Source organism: Cephus cinctus, unplaced genomic scaffold, assembly GCF_000341935.2.
Source record: "Cephus cinctus unplaced genomic scaffold, Ccin1 Ccin1_scaffold0330, whole genome shotgun sequence".
Taxonomy (NCBI): Eukaryota; Metazoa; Arthropoda; class Insecta; order Hymenoptera; family Cephidae; genus Cephus; species Cephus cinctus.
The window spans coordinates 1,416,543-1,436,053 of record NW_014333027.1 but is presented as its reverse complement, the minus strand read 5'-3'; the positions used below and the strand labels follow the sequence as shown (position 1 = coordinate 1,436,053).

Here is a 19,511-nt window from a genome sequence, read left to right as displayed (position 1 = left end):
TCTCGGTCTGTCCGCTGTATCATTTCATAGATTGACTCGTCAAGCGTGAGAAATGCTCACAAAACGCTGCTCAATACTTTTATGGAGTTCGCTGATGATTCTGTACACCGTTCAGTTTAATGCGAACAACCGGTAAGAACGAAGAACTTTGGGTAATGTAAAAAGGCAGTCTTAGGGGTTACCATGTAAAAAGAAATACGTTCCTTGGGAAAGCCCAGAAGACCATACAGACTTTTTTCTCAATTTACCAGCCCCGCAAGGCAAACGTATACGTGCGGTGGTTATAAAATGGGAGCATCGATCATCCAACGATTACGAAGATCTTCGGTTGGATCCTGAAGGATTTGAAGGACATGGGAGGAACGGTAAGGAAACCAAAGGATAATGGACAAAGGGCGGAAAGCGTTGAGAGCCAGCAGTGTCGGCCTCTACAAAAGTGCATCTTTCTCATCCGAAGATGAATCTATTCGGCAAATAGACATATATAGACAGTCGAAGAAGTGGACAGAATAGGCATAAAGCGATGGATAGACAGACAGACATACAGAAAGACAGACAGTGGTAGTAAAGAGCAGACAGACAATACAGCTCATCGCTTCACGGACAAAGCGGACAACGTATTGCGTAAACACTTGAAATCCTACCTACCTAGCGTCTACCTACCCACCCAGTCTGCCTATCTGTCGTACAACCCAAGGGTGCCAACAATACAGTAGTAAAACGCATAATGCCTCGGTCGAATATCCTGTTCTAGATTACCCGGATAACCTCGAGGACTTCTGCGTTTTCGATGTGGATACTTCTGCGCTAGGCAAAAAGGTATCACCCGGTAGATCAGTAAGAACTGACAGAACAAGGAGATCCGGTTATAATAACACAAAGCGATTATAGGGCGAAACGAAAATTTGACAGGAACAAGAAAATTTTGTATGCTTGATTAATAAAATTTTTTTTTTACATTTTTTTTTCTGCTTCAGTAAGCACGACAACTGCACGTGCTTCCAAGGGCTATTAATTGTAATACTGAATTAACGGATAATACTCGTATACGGGTGGGGATTACGTTGATAGGAAAATATGATCCCTTCCTGGTATTTTCAAACGGATCAAGGGATATGAAATCGATCGGGAGCCTTCCCAAGGCATCGATATACTCCCAGAGAATTTGCCAGCCGAGGTAACCATTCCTGAGGGATGCTGGTTGATGAAGCGAACTCGCAGCATCCCCCGTGGGAGAGAATTAAAAGGTTCATCGATATAGACCCTCGATTCCTACGTTCTATCCCGGCGGGAAATTCTCTGTGATGGATGTACAGGAATATCATAGAGGTCTGTATACGTATGACGCCAATATATTTGGTCGCAGATAGGTAGGCAGGTAGATACGTATCGGCCATATTGTATCCGACGGTGAAATTGCATCCCGGCGTAGAAACGGCGTTACGGGAACTGTAATTAATTGATTTTCACGTACCAACGTAAAAATAACATCACTCTTTTACTCGACGTTCACTGGCGCGACTGTTACTCCCGGTTGATCGGCCCTGACCATCCCCTGGTCTATACGCGGTTTCACCCTGGAATCTTGTACATATATGTGGGATACACTCGATGCGCTCGGGAAAATAGGAATCAAAACAGAGCAACGGTAGGAAGAAATATATATATATATATATAAATGAAGAGAGAAAAATTGTACGCGCGGTTTGAGTAGTAGAGAGAAAGGGAGAAGAGGAGAAAATATAGAGAGAAATAAATAAAACGTTATCGTACATACAGTCATACTATTGGATCAAACAGTCCGTTCGGTCATTTAATTGTTTGGAAATGCGGCGAGGCAACTGACCGACCCAGATAGTTGTCGATTCGAAATTTTAATGATAAATAGAGTTGATACGTATTCAGGCGGCAATTTCAAATAACGAAATTTACTTGTGTTGAGTAATGCTGAATTTTCGAGCAGTCTTGTCCAGAGTGTTATCGAAATATGGATAGCTAGGCTCGCATGTATCGTGACCGTGATAAGGGTTGGCTAATTAATTAAGAGAGCATATTCTTGTTATCAATGCCTTATTTAATTTCTGCGAAACTGTACGAAATCTTGGCGCACTGGTATGTCCATCTCGCGAAGAGGCCTTGAAAAAATGAAATGGCAAAGTGGCCCGGAGCGTATACGTACGTAGAGTAGCGCTCGGAGAAAGGTAGAGCGAGGGGATAGGAAAATGAGGGGATCGAAAAAAGAAAAGAAGGTAGAAGAAGAAAAAGGGTATACTGGTCCAGTGGTAGATGAGGACCATGTTAGGGTAGTATGAGGGGAATACCTCGTAGGCGGACGGAGAATCGTGGCGAACGAGAGCAGGCAGACTTTTTCTCCGGAAGACGAAGTAATGAGAACCGGGACGACTAGACGAAAGTCTAAAAAGCGAAGTAGCGGCCGCTGCAGAAACTCCCTCACATGTGTTCAGCAACAAACAGCTTGGGCCGGGGCGAAGCCGCCACTCGAAAAACTCATCAGTGTTCCTAGATCCGCCTGTCCCTGACTGCCAGAGGCAGCTACGGTTGTGCCTGGAGCGTATCCGAGGATGATCAAGATCAAGGGCCTTAACGAAAGAAAAAAATGAATTTTAACCTCCCCTTCCTCAAAATTCAAAGCGAAGCAGCAAAACTCAATTTAAAAAATTCGTTAAATTTTCGGAGAATCCAAGAAAAAAAAGACTATTGAAAAATGCCAAAATCACGAAAACACGCGGTTAATTTGAAATATCCCCAAAAAAATTGTGTCATTAAAACTCATCCTTAGGCAGTCGAATCTGACGCTAATGAGCTGTGTGCGTGGTCTCTCTTGGCAAATGGTAGCAGGGTACGACGGGTGAGAGCAACCCCCAGTGAAACGGGGTTGGAAGCGCAAAAGAGGGATGGCACCGCGCATCCCTGAGAACTGAGCCAAATAACAGACCAAGACCGTGAAGTACCGAGAGAGAGAGCAAAAGAGAGCTTTTTAGGTACATCGTATATGCAGAGACGACGAGGACGAAGCATATCCAGAGTGGCGCACGGTAAAGAGGAGAAAGAGAGAAGTGGGCTACGAGATATAGGTATAAAGCCACGTACACACAGGGTGGTAGAATCGAGTAGAGAAATTGGTAAGGGTGTACTACCCTAGCGAGGGAGGGTAGAGTGCCACGTCCTGGACTCTCAGGGTAAGATCGTATAGCTGACACGGCGAAGGGTGTGCACACCCTACGTATACCTACCTACACCCTTATCCCGGTAAGGTCCTACGTATGACGTCGTGAACGTTAGTATAGGTGATTCTATAGAGGAGCATGAGGGGCGTGGCCATGCGACGGTTTTGACCAATGAGCGTTCGAGCATTCCCGGGGGTAGCGGAAGGACAATGTACACTGCTATGTAATACATAGAGCCAGTCGAGAATCGGTCTTCCTCTCCCTATATATATATCTATATGTACGGTACAGGCAACTTCTATATATATATATATCTGTACCTGACTATATACGTAGATATAACTTATACACTGTATACCTATATGCTATCCCCTATGTACCACGTACCAAGTAGATACCGAAGCTCCAGTGGAGCTACGAACTAACCAAAGAGATGAAGTCGAATGTCGTTGGACTGGCCGTCCCTAGAACGAGACAACTGGATTGACCAAAGCTTACAGCAGAATCGACCTATGGGACGAGGACGAGGCGAGGACGAGGGCGTCCATCGGCAAGGATTGGACAGATCGATCTGATAGATCGGCGATCGATCAAGGACGATCGCCGTTAAGATTACTACGCAAGAACCTCGCGGACTCCTACTCGGCTATCTTCGACTCCTTTTATGCTCCCGGTCATCCTTGTGCTCCTTATTCCCTCTAGACTTTTCTTTCACATTTTTTTTTTCTTCTTACCTTCGACGACTTTTTTCGATTCTATGGTAATTACCAGACAGTGGGAACGAGGGGAGTTTACAAATACGCGGCGACATCAAAGAACACGGTCGATCGATCAACGACAAATGATTCGACGTTATTAAAACCCACTTCAAGTAAATTCAGCAAACTTACATTTTCAATCTTAAAAGCCTCATCGCTCGCGACGTCAATATTCCTTGATTACGTAATTTTTTAACATCGCGCTTCCGGTTCGCCCGAAAGAGAAATTACCGACTGGTAAATTCAAATATTCGTCTGGATAACAGCCAAGTACGATTTTTCTTCGCAGAGCAAATCACAATTCCACACAATAAAAAAAAAAAAAAAAAAAAAAAAAGACACGTTACTACATACTGCGTTGAATTCAATATTTTCAAAGGGAATATTTCATATATCTATAAATTTCGTCCGGACCAACAGCATCTTCCAAAAGGTACGCGAGAACCTCAAATCAAATAGTACAGCATCCCCTGACTTTTAAATATATCCTAAGTATCGCGAGTACCGTAGAGGTGAGAGGGTTTCAAAAAAAGATGGAGGGGGGATGAGGGGGTTGGCCAGTAGCAAAATCGTGGTGGTCTCATTAAACGCAAGCCCGCAGCACAGCGAGCGCGACTACGTAATGAGAATCGGTTAATTAGAATGAGGCAAGCTGGATAGGTAGGCAGGTAGGTATGTAGACACGTAGGCATGCAGGCAGCCATACGAGTAAACCATCAAGGACTCTGATGTACTAGCAACTATATATATATATATATATATATATATATATATATATATATACAGATATAGGACGATAAGATAGACCACATCAATTTCGACGCGTGTTAAAACCGTGTAAAACGCACGCGTGCACGTATTCGCTGATAAAAAGATAGGTTGAGAGAAATTTAGAGAGAGAGAGAGAGAGAGAGAAAGTGATTAAAAAGAACAGAAGAGAATTGTGGGTAGAAGTACACGAGAGTAAGCACAAGGGGTAACGCGGACGGGTATACCTGTGGTCGCATCCCGGCGACAACAATGGAAATTAAAAATGTGCCTGGAAGCGAGCGAGCACGAAAGGAAGTAAATGTGAAATGAACAAACTCGTCGCTTCCGTGTTTCCACGTTTTAGTCCGTTCTCCACGAGTCTCCCTGTATAGGGATGACATGGTGGCAATGTGCAACTCCCGCCGTAACGCCCGACGGATTCGCGGATTCTCCTGCCTAGGAGACAATGACGCTATATACCTTGAATATCGATAATGTGGCCATCGCTTATTCCACGTACAAAGCTGCCTTTTTCTCTTGCTTCGTCTTCTTACGTCACGATTCTCTCTCGTTTCCTCGACCTGATGAACTTTTCTTGGCTTTCAACCGCAACTGCTGATTATGACAGTTGACCTTGTAAGAGGCTTCTTTGGTGTTTTTGACAATTGAAAATTCAATTTTGTTTAGTCATTTCCATTTATAAGATTGTGTATCGGGAAGGATGAGTTGTTTTTGTTTTGTAGTTTTTTGAATTTTGCTTTTACTTGTGCTTTGTGAACCAGTTGAGGAGGCCTAGGGGATAGGTAAGGCGAATTTAGAAATGGGAGGGATGCAGATAAAGGAAAATGAATCGAAAGGATAATAAAGAAAAGGCACGATGAGGAATTGAGATTTTTTGTCAGAGTACCATCCGTGTTCTTGGCTGCAGAGTCACAAAGCGTAGGAAGGTCTAAAGAGAAAAGCTCGGCTTACTGATTCGAAAAGCGACTAATAAAACCAATTGAAATTGGTTTGGGGTATTCCTGGCGTTGAAAAAGGAATAGAATCCCGTCGTATGAGGTTTCTCAAAAGCTTAGAGGAGAACGGGAGGAAGGACAAAGTGCGACGGCTTGTTGGGTAAAGACAAGGAAAAGAGATACTGGATAGATTATAGACGAAACGAAGAAAGGAAGGAAGAACCAAGGTTTGGTAGTAGGAAGGTAAGAGGAAGAGGATTCGACGGTTATATAGGTCGTCGATATATATGCTAAATGAAATAAAGCCATTTCGAGAAAGCAGCTGTCAAAATTGTATGCCTATTTTCTTTGTGCATTTCCTTGAACTTATTTGCATTTTGTACGTCGCCACTGTATATATATTATATGGAACTTCGACATCCTCAATCTGTACCAGGTTCTTTGATCTTTGGCAACTATCTTTTGTCTACATGAAGAATCCTGTTGTCTCATGTATTTTTCAAGATAGGGAATCTTATTAATACTCTGTTAACTAAATGATACTTTCGTGCATTATTTTAAACAAATACACATTTTTTTATGGAACAACGTATAAAGCTGTATATAGTTTGTACACAGCTTTACTTCAAATATTGTTCAATTAAAAAAAATTGTATATCGGTCGATATAATAGGTTTCTACACAGCTTGGTATCATCCGTGAAGTCTTGTGAGCGCTCTAAGCACTTCCAGTGTCCTCGCACAGATGGCGCCAGCAGTAGCCGTTAAAGTACAGAAATACGATTCCTCCATGGCCCGCTTTACACCCTCGACAGAACAAAATCCCACGAAATCGAGCCTTGCCAGCAATTTGATTAATTTTTCCCATTAAAAAAAAATACCTTCTGCCAAATACAAGAGGGGATCGCATAATCAGAAGTTGCGGGCAGATGATTAAGAAAGCTAAATATCTCAAGTTACTCGATTAATTGGGAGAAACGATTGAAGCAAGAGGGTCCAAAATAATACCAAAGCCAAAGAATACGTAGAAAGTTCATGTGCTGCGCTACACATTATAGTAAAGTACAGTCCAGTACAGTAGGGCACACCATGTAGTACATAAGAGAATTACATAAGAGGTCCAAAGGAGCACAGGGCCCTCCATAATTGCTCACGTATATACTCCTGTATACTAAAACGTACAGATGGTATAGATATATCTCAGTATACAACGTACACCCTACACGCATGAAGATCCCGTGTGAGAGAACGTGCGCCTCGCGGTTGCGGGCAATCGGCGCATTTGTGAGGGAGCAATTAAGAAAATTAAGAGTCATTAATTAGCATTCACTTCCTCCGCGCGGCGCGTTCGTCGAGAACTGACACACAACGACCAGGAATTTTTTGTGCTGTGTGTACATTATCCTAGGGAGCTCTCTCGTGGCGTTCCACTTAACTAAAGGAGCATGCGCGACTTCGTCATCGAGCTTCCGGTAGGTTTCACTTTTTCTTTTTAAATAAATATTTTCCAAATTCACCCCCCACTGTACTCCCGATAATTACATTCCAACAATTGTCCCGGACACGTGAGTCATTATCAATTAAGTTCAAAGAATTACGTGCAACCTGAACTGTCAATTCCTCCCGCTTGTCTCCCGAACCGATGCGAAGCGTTGAATTCTGGGTAGGCCCGAACGGGCGGGAAATTCAAAAAGGCAGGTGCACGTTACAAGAGGAAGCACGGTATACCAAAAGGTCCTTAACCACCATTTCCTTACGTGTCCCATGGCATTCTTTTCGGGCGTCGACATAAAGTGTCCTAATCAGTTAATTAGGGTAATTCGAGGCGTCCAGTTAACAGCTAGTGGTACGGGTGCCGCCGTACGCGTGGATTTAAATTAAAAAAGCACGCGAGGCCCGCGCAAAACCAAGCGAGCACGAAAGTTCTCGTGGCACCAGTCAATATATCTACCTCACGCACCCCGAACTCGGGGTTCATACGCAAGGAGTACAAAGGCGAAAGACGCGTATGAAATTTCGTATAAAGTGAAAAGAAGACGGAGTGAATAGAAAAAAAAAAAAAAAAAAATAGAGGACACCACATAAAAAATATTCCTAACTCACACGCTTACAGCGAAATTCGGTAAGTTCGCACGTAAGCGCAATACGCGTATACGCACTCCACTATCTATACGAATAACATGCGTATGGAGAATAGCTGGGGGGAGAGTACAGAGCAAAAGATAGGCAGCGGTCCCTTTGATCTGACGTATGCACGCACGATGCCGCGCACACACACTGAACTAAAAACCACCCGACGGAGGGTGAGAGAATTATCCAAGAGTGAAGCACACGCATGCGGCACAGAATAAAATACGCACACGTTCGAAGCGCGATTTTCAGTCTCACGTGAATCTGCACACGCATGCAAAATTCTATACCCATATCCTCGCAATTGCATCTATATACGTGCACTCGATTCATCGTGCGAATCTCTATGGAGTGTATATGCATGCGCACGCACGTAGCTACCTATACGCGTGCGTTACGCACGATCGCTTTGTTTAGCCACAGTTGGCGCGCATTGTGCGTGTACGCGCTATAAATTCGTGTAACTAGAAGTGGCACCGATCTGCAGAATGCAGAGGAAGGTGTATCTGCACTTAACGAAGGCCGATGCATTTCTTATGCGCCGCTACGTTGGACGATAAAATAGTTTTACGTATGTGAAGTGCATGTATACATATATGTATATACCTATGAAATTTAAAATAACTATAAATATCGATAAGAAATTGAAAATACGATACAAAGTCACTTTGGTTGATAAGGAATTAATTTTTTTTCAATTTACTCATTGTCTGCCTTTTCACGCTATTTTTGACCACGTGGTATACGTATACCTCGTGAAATATTTATTATGATTAACATGGCGTTCCTTGGATCGTTAATATATCGATCTTGTCATCTTTGACTCTAATAGAAATTATCTGGCTTGTGTGTATACATATATATATATATATATATATATATATCTTTATTTTTTCGTTTAACTCGCCACAACTTTACTTGTGACTATTTAACGCGGCATGCAAATTAATGACCGACTTTCCGAGGCGAGCGCGGCTTCTAACGACAGATCCTATTGGAGATTGGCCGAAACGAGTCGGGGAACTCGAGGCACTCGTGGACTCCGAGGCGGCCGATTCGTGTTGCCGCCTTCGGGACACGAATCACGAACGCAAACCTAGTTAACACGGGAGGATAAAGATCTACACGTTACCGACTCCGATAAATAGTTATAAGCTAGCCCTCCGTAACGATCCCTGGGGCCCGTATTTTGTACAGATCGGAGTAATTGTTCTGCCGCTGTGCGTCACCAAGAAAATAAGAAGAAGAAAAAGTAACGAGACAAGTTTGGATGGGAGGAAAAAAAATTTCTATAAATCAGGTTTAAAAAAAAAAAAAATAAAAAATAACGAAAAAAAAATTCCATGCTCGATTAATAGGAGTTAAAAAATAAAATAAGGGAATGACAAAATTTTCATAAAAAATCAATCCAATTCCTTAACCAGTAATTGCATATGCATATATGATCTCTGCGTATAGCAGTTTCTATTTAAAAAAAAATCATCTACGACCACGACCGAGAAAACCCGAAGAGCACCGATTCAGCGAAAGGGTGGGAGGACTGCAGACGCAGGCGGTTTCGCATAAAAGGAAAATCGCGAAGATGCGCGGAGCATGACAGCGTCGTGGACCACCCGAGAGAGAAGTAGAAGGATTCGATGCGAAGCGGCGGCGCCGACCGTGGCTTTGGGGGGTCCCTTATCTGCCGCGAGTCCATCCGGGACCTGCCTACGTCCAGGCTCCCCCAGGAGTGCATCCTATTATCGATTCTGCATCCTTGCGTAACCAGGAGACGTTGAATTCACGAGGCGACCACGGAGGACTGAATAATAATTTAAAAATCATGAGATCCCTTCGCGTCATCCCCAGGGAAGATTCTGCACCCAAGAATACGTACTCCGTACACGTGCGTGTGACAAGAAGAGGAATCTTAACTGTCGACACCTCAAAAATCTCCCAAGCGTCTAGCACCTTCTAGAAGGTCTTCCTAAGAAATAGCAAGCCTTCGCGTCACACGTGGAAAACGTGCTCCCATATATCTATATACATATCTCTATACACATACGTATAGATGGGATACTCCACATGAGATCCGTTGGACCCGCATACGAGCTGTATTGTCCCGAGGAACGTATGGGTGTAGCTCTATATGTTATAGGCACTAGTAGGTACGGTACCTTAATGTCGGCAGGATGAAAGCAAGAGCGGCCTTTGTCTTTTCGTTCGTCGAACTGCCAGCAAGTAGCCGGCTCTGCGGGTAGCGCACGATTTAGGCAGGGAGAGAAACCGTACTTACGGTTTTCACATTGGCGACAAGCGACAGCGTCGACAACCCGAGACGCCGTTCAAGATTTTCGATTTAAAGAATTATTCATGGATTTTTCCCCTTTCTTCGTCTCCTCTCTGCCTCTATCTGTATTTCTTATATTAGACGTACAGAAATTTTCTCAAGTCCTAAATCATTCGTCGACTTCCCAATGTGAATCGGCTATTCTTGATATTCGTGTAACAATTGTCTCTGCGGTAATAACCAATGAAATGATGAGAGTTTACCTATCCGTCAAAAGAAAAGTGACAGTTTGATTTTACCGTCTCGTATAGCATATCCTGGGAATAATACTGGGAGGTGGTACCACGCTGGTACACCCGGTCACAAAGGAAGGACATTATTAATGTCAGAACGTCACACAGAGAGAGAGAGAGAGAGAGAAAGAAAGAGAAGTTGCATAGCGGCGAAGTTGCATGTTTCCACGATACAATATATAATTCCGCGTTCGCCAATAATTATAATGACTTCCAAGTTTCCTGTCAGCTCGCGCGCTACTACTTATTCGGAAGTTCTTCTCTCCGTTGTAACGTGCATAGTCACAGTCACAGTCGCAGTCACAGTCGACAGGTCGACAGTAGCGTCCTCCTGCGTCCTCCTGCGTCCTCCTGCACGGTAATAAAGCGACATTACCCGACATGCGATTCCGCGATAAACTTTTGAAATTTATTCATCGAGAATACTGCCATTTGAATTATCCGTCCCGTCGCTATACATAACGGCCACCATGATCTCCGCGTCCTTGTAAATCGCGATTAATATTCCTGCTTGAAAAATCGTACGATGATCCCTGCCAGCAGTAAAATCCTTTCCGCCGGTACGTTTTATCGAAGATTTCAAAGAAATGGCAGATTCTCCACTACCAACCCCTACAAGGATAATATTGTCGTTACTTGAGATGGTGAAGAGGGATGGAAAAAAAAAAAATGGAAAAAAATGAAAAAGGGTACCAATAAGGAGGACAGCAGGCAAATGTAGCAGGAAGGTCCTCGAGAAACGCAATGGGGGTCCTTATCGATTAAACTTAAGGGTAAGAAATACCTCGTTCCTCTTTTTCCTCGAGGGTCTAATTTATGCGACTCTCCGTGCTTTTAACGGAGTTTAGAGTTCGGCGGCTAGCAGTACCACTCGACCCCTAAGGGAGCATGACAGTGCCGGGGTTTTAAAGTATAAAATAAATTACGCCCGGAAAGGGATGATGGCGTGCGCCACGATGACACACTCCGATATCCGTTTTCGTGTCGAGGACTCCTCCTAGGATTTTGATTTATCGAATCCTGGTTAATTCTTGAGGGATGCCTATAGTAAGACAGAATTAGGAATTATCTACATGCCTATAAGTTAACACGAAGCCGATTTTTGACCTATTGGCGAGTAAGGGAATGGCGTAATCGTTATCATTAAGAATACCTCGTATTTTACATTACCCATTGTCTATAGTCTGTCCCTGTAGAAATTCATGTGATTTGAGGAGGTAAATGGGGCACTAGCCGGTACCGAAGAAAATCACGATTTTAACCAAGAAATTAGGGGACGAAAAATAAAAAATAATATTTAGTACTGACAAAAGGTACATTAGACACGAAGAGAATATCCTTCCGTAAGACAACTTTCCTTCCTCCTTACAGGATAATCGGGCTGGTTTTTGATTATTAGGGGGGCGACAGGATCGCGTGCTGGCTAAGATGTCGCGCGACCAAACGAGTCACGACGACTTCTCTTCTTCTTCTGTAGTCATGAGAAAACGAAGGACTCATCCGAGGTGGGGAAGAGAGAGAGAGAGAGAGAGAGAGAGAGGGAGGGAGAGAGAGAGAGAGAGAAGGAGTGAGAGAAAGGTGGAAGTAGGGGACGAGGAAGTGGGCCCAAACCTGGAACCAGGAACCTGGCAAGTTGAAAGCGGAACCGTTCCGGGAAGCGTATGGGACGGTTTGCGCACGCAAATTTGACGTTACCGTCGGGAAGCGTTTAATTTGACGGAACTCGAAATGGCACGCGATCGTTTACCCTTCTCTAACGCGAAAACCGGACTCCAACATAACCTAAACTTTAAAGTCTAACTCGTTGCTCTGCCTCTTGCTGGATGAACATAATGCCCAGGAGTGGAGAGACTTCATTGATTTACCTCACGGACTTCATATATGTCACTGATGACATCTGTAAAATTAAAAATCAAATAATCTGACAGAAACGAACTTTAATGATTATTTTTTTAACGAGGGAGAAGGCTTTTGAAAACTCAAAAACTTTTTTTTTATTCTTCCTCTTTGACTTCCGGCTTATTTCCTGCTGCGTGCCTGGACGGATTTCTATCTTGATTGTTTCGCTGGTATATCAAGAATGAGTTCTTATGTGGAATTGTCGTCTATGAATCATCAGAGTTAATTTCGCCTACCCCATATTTTCCGTGGACCTCCTCTTCCTCTCTCCCTCACTCCGTCTCTCTTTCCATCGTTCTCTACGACGCGTTTCCATCGAAGTTTCCAACTACTGTGCGATACGCGGAACGGTAATGGTAGAGTCCCTGATTAGGCATTAGATAAGGGTGGTTCGAATTGCCGAGGAAGTCGGTGCTCCCAGCGGTTAATTCGATACTATTGACATACTGGAAACGCATGACAGTGGTTACCCTGTTAGTCAAAGGTGCGAGCAGCTATAACAAGAATAATAGCGAAGAGGTACACGAAGAAAGAGTTAGAAACAAAGGGGAATATCCATAGGGTAAGTTATAGTGGATGAGGGTAAAAGTTTCAGTCGACGTCAGCGCCGTCGTCAGGACAAACATTGCAATCGCTTAGGAGGCTTAATTGTTTCGAAATGGCGGCGAATCATGAATAATTATCGGCATGCATGCAGAAAGCAAAATTGCGCGGGCCTCCGTAAAGGGCCATTAGCTAGAAATAACCGGTTGAATAATTGAAATTAACATACGCAAACCGGCAATCGCTAATGGTCGTGTGGCTTTCTTCGCCGCTCTCGAAACTACCCTGTCGCACATTTTCTTTCACTGTGCTGCTGCTGTCTTCATTATTAACGATGCCGCCTTAGACTTGGTAATTTTACTTTACGGTATATCTACATGGCCGTCTGCAATTTTTATATCTTTCCTTGGTCGTTACGGGTCGAGAACAGAACAATTGACAGCATTTGAAATAATGATTATTCAATGTGTGAAAAGTCTCTAGCAACCCTATAGAAAATGGTGAATGTATATACAATACGAACACTGGTGCCATCTACGTAGGGCGTCTCATGCTTGAAACTACTTTACACCTGACGAAATTATTTATATTGCAATTCTGTAAGACTTCCAGGGAGTGTTTTTTTTTTCTAATAATTTGTGAAATTCATACATGAAAAGAGCAGCTGCTGCCAGTTTGCCGTCGAAGGGTGAGACGGGGGGGTTGGTGGGATGTAGAAAGTAAGAGGTGGGAGCTGAGGGCTTAACGGCTGTACGTCACGAGACAATCGGCTAAGAAACGAGCGACGCCACGAAGGTCGACGAAGGTTCGAGGCTTTTGGAGAAGGGTTGTTTTATGTTGAGCAGAATCGCGACATTAACGATGAAATGGAATGGGCAATGACTTTTGGCCACCTTCCTCTATCGTTATTAAACTGGTCCGCAAACTTGTTTTCTAGTTTACAACAATTATTCTCGGTGTTCTTGTTATTTCTTGTTTGTTTGCGTCAACGAGGGAAATTGTTTTTGCTTTACTACGAGGTTTTTAGCGGCTATGACGAGCTTAAGGGGTAGTCCAGTTCGAACGGATCGCTAGTGGGGTAAATTAACAGTTTTCATACACGCCATTTCGCCGTTCTTGAAACCTTTAGTGACTGTGCCTGTGACGCTTGCAACGAACTTATTAAAAGATTTGCAAGTATTAGTTTTGTATCGCATGTGATCATTTATTTTACACGTTATTTTAAAATTGTAGAATTTCTTTTGCAAATGTAAATGGGTAATAAATTTGATATTACTCACTTTCATAGTGACTCTGCCAGGCAAGAGCTCCGCACAAAAGCGCAAGTGTTTTTCCACTTCCTGTGGGACTTTCCAAGAGACAGTTCTGTTTTTTGGCACAACCTTGAATGAGCTGTAAAAATTGGTATAACTGTAATCAATCCGTTTGTTACTTGATTTTATATCTTCAAAAAGTTACCATATTCATCACAGCAATCTGACAAGAGTATGGTTTAACAGGGAATTTTACAGAAACCCCAGCTATTTTTATATCATGCTGCGCACTGTCTACTACTGTTTCATTTTTGAGTTTTTGTTTTATGATTGAACGACTTTCTATTGTAAATTGCTGTGTTTCAATTAGGGAATCATCTTTTTCCTGTTTAAGCGGCTTCCAAATCTTTCGCTGTTTAAGTGTCTTTTCAGAATCCTTATTACCAGTTTTACCATTCCATTTGAAAAAACCTCGTTTCTTGACATTCTTGAAGGGATGAGTGTCACCAGGCTCTGCGTTACTGCTGCAAGGGTCTTGCACAATGAAATTACTATGATCTCCTTTTTCCGGTGATGATTGTGTAGTCAATTTTTTTAGTTCTGTTACACTATCATTCATAGAACAAGGGTGTCGATGAAAACTCATTAATAGAGAAGGAGATTTCTTTTTCTCATCATGTACTTCCGAACCATCCAGAGAATCTTCATCATCAGATATTATAATAGTTCCATCTTTGTGTATCACTCGATTAATAAAGTTTTCTTTTGCTTTATTCATTTCTGCTGACATTTTTCCTTCATACACCTGATATATTCTGCTACGAGTTAAAGATGGACTGGAACAAATACATAAAATCCATTAATATTCACTTCAGAAAAAAATTAAACTTGTTCGATATTTCTAACCCTTAAATGTTTTACAGTACTTATAAACACCACTAACAGTTCGTTAATAACAACAATGACTTTAATAATATGTATAATTAATATTCATACTATCTATTAACCCATTAAAAGTTACAGAGGTACCTTAAAACTGCTGTCAAAGACATCTAACCTTTGATTCACCATGCTTATCAGATATGTACTTACTCAGAATCGTTCATACAATCTTGACTATAATGCTTAATCACAGTATAAATGCACACAATAACCAAACTTGCAATAAAAATGATAATCATGCCTCAACATTCCGTCAAAGGATGAAAGCCCACATTGACGTTCTCTCCAGGCACGTAAAAATTTTCGCGCCTTTTCTGTTGTAACAGCGCCACATGTACTCGACAAGTAGGTAACACGCAATGACTTGCATACAACAACCGATGTTCATTTGAATCTAAAGTAATGACAATAACAATAATTAACACAAGCTAGTCACATACAAAAATTTAAGACGTAAAAATTGATCCATACGATACAATAGAAAATCCTTATTTGACTGGTTCATACCACATCCTGACAATCATATTTGTTACCTTCTACATTATCCTCATGCGTAACGCTCCTTAACGTCATTAGTTAAAAGTAGTTAAAATAAAAGCTAAATGCATATAACGTTGACAAATTCACAGTCATGTTTCATAATCATTAAATCGTATCCTGCTGTATTAGCAGTAATTATTTAGGTACAGAAAATTCTACGATTTATTTAAAATTTCCAAAGTGGTGACTGTTGATTTGATTTACATCGTCATTGCAATAAATCGTAGGATCGGAAAGTATCCATAACGAGTTAAAACTTTACTTTTAAAATCAGTTAATGCTATTCGATTTACCTACGGAAACGTGACGACATTAACTACAAGTTTTGTGTAGTCTATTATTCGAAGCCTCACAAGACGTTCGGAAAACGCCACAAAACGCATCGGTGCGTCTTTGCATTCGTGAAGAGACATTTTGAGGGACGAGCTGCACGTTACGTATTCGTGTGGAACGGTAGTCGTAAAATACAACAAAAAGAAGGGGAACCCTTCATTACCGTGAAATGTGCCAAATTGCGTGTAACAACCCCTCCTCATCTCCTAATATGTAGACACGGCGCCGACATTTTCTTCAGTATCTGTTTGGGGTTGTATGTATTTTTGTCACATACCCTTTATTAGAGTGTGTCAGATGTAGCACATAATAACGACATATGTATCTACAATGTTATGAATACATGTTTCCCGTTATATAAATTCGAGAAACATGAATACATTTTAAAATATCTCTAACAGAATACACGTCATTCAGTCGTTTTAAGTAAGTCTTGTCAAAGTGATCGTCTTGACGTTTTATATTTCGAATTCATATTTTTCATATCTTTAACGAGACTTCATCATGGCGTTTCAGAGATATAGATACACGTGTGCTATAAGAACGTGTCGATGTCAGAAATATGACTACTAGGGGTAAGTTTAATCCACCTAATCTCCACTGGACACACTTGTAGTTCACTTGGGACTCGAAATCAGTGAAGTCCAAGCACTGGCTGGACATTCATCCGCCCTATCTTAACCGCGTGCACGAAATATAAAATATAAATAAAACATATTCTTACTCCAGCATGCAATAAAAATGCGGGGAGATAAAAGCAATGCGCGAGGAATACGAAATGCTGGTAAGCTCTATCTCGTTCCTATTCCTTCCCTCTCTTTCTCTCTCACTCTCTCACACTCTCTCACACTCTCTCTCACACTCTTCCCTCCTTGAAGTCTGCTTCGTTCCTGTCTCTTTTTTGTCATTTTCGAGTGTTCCCCCTTTTTTCTTCTCTCCCTTCTTTTTCCTCAAGCATCCCCTACCTCACCCCATGCGTCGTCCGCTACGTAGCAAAGCGCATGGCCGGTGATTGCCGGACAGAAGCTGAAATATTTTTATTTCCCGTCCAAGAGGCTCCCGGGCCACATTTTATATTTACGGTCACACAATGGACCGATTTCTCATGCTCTCGGTTTCGCGATGGAACCACAGCCGCGGGCATTTTCATAATATTCATGATTTGTCATCCGTAACCATGTCGACCAGACCCGCTCGCTTGTATACGGGAAATTAATGAAAGGCAAACTTTCGTTTCTTACCACCCTTGCCTCTCGTAATCAGTCAAAGCGCTGTCTCGTCTTGAAAAAAAGGATTGGCAATTAATTGTAACCTAACATTCAGCGAATTTAATAACAGCTCATTCAAATTATGGAATTAGAAAAAGTAGCAGCTCAATGTTGACCACGTCGGCTGTTGTCGATGACTAAGGCAACTGTAATGGTAATGCTCATCGTTGAAGCTGTCGCAAGTTAATTAAGGGTGCATTCGCAACATTTTCCTCTCCTATATGGACTTTATTTCTCGTCCTATCTCTAGACTCTATCTATTGACTTCACGATAAGATAAGTTCCATCAAATAGGAAGAGAATAGATAGTCATCTGTCGGCCGCACATCGAGCTTCAGCCACCCCTGAAGACCATATGCGGTCTTCTTATCGTCCCTGTATACTACTTTGGCGTTTACAGTTTGACCCAGGCCTGAAATTGTTCACGAGTCACAGGCTGATACAGAAGGGATGATTCCTGACGTAGAGGGGATGTCCACTGGTATATGGATGTTCTCCGATCGTGCCGAGTAGGTACAATGTGTACACCCATGTACCTAGGCGACGTCCGAAAGAGGCCAGACTGCAAAACTAAAACAAAAGAATCATGCTGGTCCGAGGGTGAGGAAGTTGCAAGGAAGAGAAAACTGCCGGTCCGTGTAAAAGTCGCAGGGATATCTTTTGTCCAGTTTGGAATTCTCAAGAATTTCGAAAGCAGGTAGGCCACTTTTCTGTTCACCTTTATAAATAATAATATTACAACGAAAATATTTTACAGATTGAGTTAGTGCTTGGACCTTCCACACATGTGTATAAGGGATGGAATTTAAATTTGAAAAATATTCACAAAGAAACTCAAAAGGACAATATTAATTTAATCTGTTTATAATATCGTCACGTCGTATACGACGCTGGTAACAGGATGAATTTGGATAATGAAAAAATCCCTATAAGGAATGCCATAGGGATTTTTACCAAGGGTAGGACAGAGAAGAGTCGCGCAATGCGGAGAACCTGAAATATTTAAGAACACACGACAATAGATTCTCCGTGAGGGTCGTCGAGGGACATCGATCAGATGTGATCACGCTGGAATTAGCCGTCCCTTGCAGGACTCAGGACTTAGGAGTCTCACCCCACGTGCACAGAACTACCCCTTGGACATCCCCCGGACTTATACTCCAGTCTACACATCCTATGCCCGAGGAAGAGAAGTCAAGAGACGAATTAGACGTTGAGGGAGAAAATAGTTTTCTATTTAAAAAATTTCCTAGAAATAGCAACTCATTGAAAATTTTTAGAAAATCATCTACCAACGACACACCATAAATTTGTACTGGTATATAACAATTTCGACACTTAACGATTTTCCTTGTAAAGTCGGGCGGCCGATATTTTTTCACTTTTCTTCCATTTTACTGTATTCTTAATCTTTTCATCCGTATCTTTTCTTTATCTCTTTTTCTACACTTTTCTCCTTGCCAAACAGACGAGACGAGTATAACGATAAAATATGGATCCGGGCGAGCGCGGCAGCTCGCGTTTTTCGCCATAAAGAAACGTCACGGCAAATTAATCGTGCGACAAGCTAGGAGATGTGTGATTTAATAAAAAGGCTTCCCCTCCACGAGTGGAATGGCGCCCTGCCGTGTAATAAGTTTAGTTTCTGCGGCGAAAACCATAAAACACCGAGTCTCACAGCGTGATACGGTGTTCGCGGTGCTCGAATTCAAGATATACGCCTACCCTCCTCGTTATGGTTTCGCTTTTCTGATATATGCGCCACCCTCTCACCCTTCATTTCTACACCCCCCTTTCCCACCCATTCTCTGCACTTACCCATTCCTTTACTTTGACAATTCCGACATTGTACTATCCTATACTGCGTTCTCATTAAATAATTAAGTTCGAAATTGCTGGTATGGGAGATATGTCCGTAAACTTTTCAAATTACGTCAGAAACAGACTCAGTGTCGCTTTGATGCATAAATTATCATTCTACCCTGTTCATTTGTTATCGATCCATACGTCACTAATAAACAAAGTAAAAGAAGTTATGGCTCTTAGCAGTTGGTAAGATTAAATCGATAAATATATATATTTATTATTTTATACTAGGAAGATTATTACAGCATAATATAACTACCCTTATAATTTTTATATGTCCAATAGAGTACTTGTCCATGAATTTTTATTCAGAGTTCTCTTTGGCAGTAACATGATAATCTCATAAGAATATCCTATACGGTAGAATAGGGTGGTTCACTCGTCTACTAATTTCAAATATTTTTTGGCAGTTTTGATCTCCTTGTGCTTTCGGTTATTACATAGATAATTTCTAGGGACAGTTTTATCGTGATTAAAGAAGAACCAGCTTTGAAAACTGTTCGCATAGAAGCAGAGTAGGAATT

The 19,511-nt window shown here is 42.0% G+C and overlaps 1 protein-coding gene across 2 annotated transcripts in view; it reads right to left on the bottom strand.

The window, feature by feature from the left end:
* Positions 1-15,355, bottom strand: part of LOC107266977 (Fanconi anemia group J protein homolog) — a 32,783-nt gene extending 17,428 nt beyond the window's left edge. Inside the window, exons 1-3 of one of the 2 annotated variants that reach the window (XM_015738088.2) lie at positions 15,127-15,355; positions 14,244-14,874; positions 14,066-14,177 (exon numbers count right to left, since the gene is read on the bottom strand). In XM_015738088.2, coding sequence (XP_015593574.1) covers positions 14,066-14,177; positions 14,244-14,828 — 697 coding nt within the window. In that variant the 5' untranslated portion in view covers positions 14,829-14,874; positions 15,127-15,355. The remainder of the gene's footprint in view (positions 1-14,065; positions 14,178-14,243; positions 14,875-15,126) is intronic. The other variant, XM_015738087.2, reaches the window with a different exon arrangement.
* Between the last annotated feature and the right edge of the window lie 4,156 nt (positions 15,356-19,511).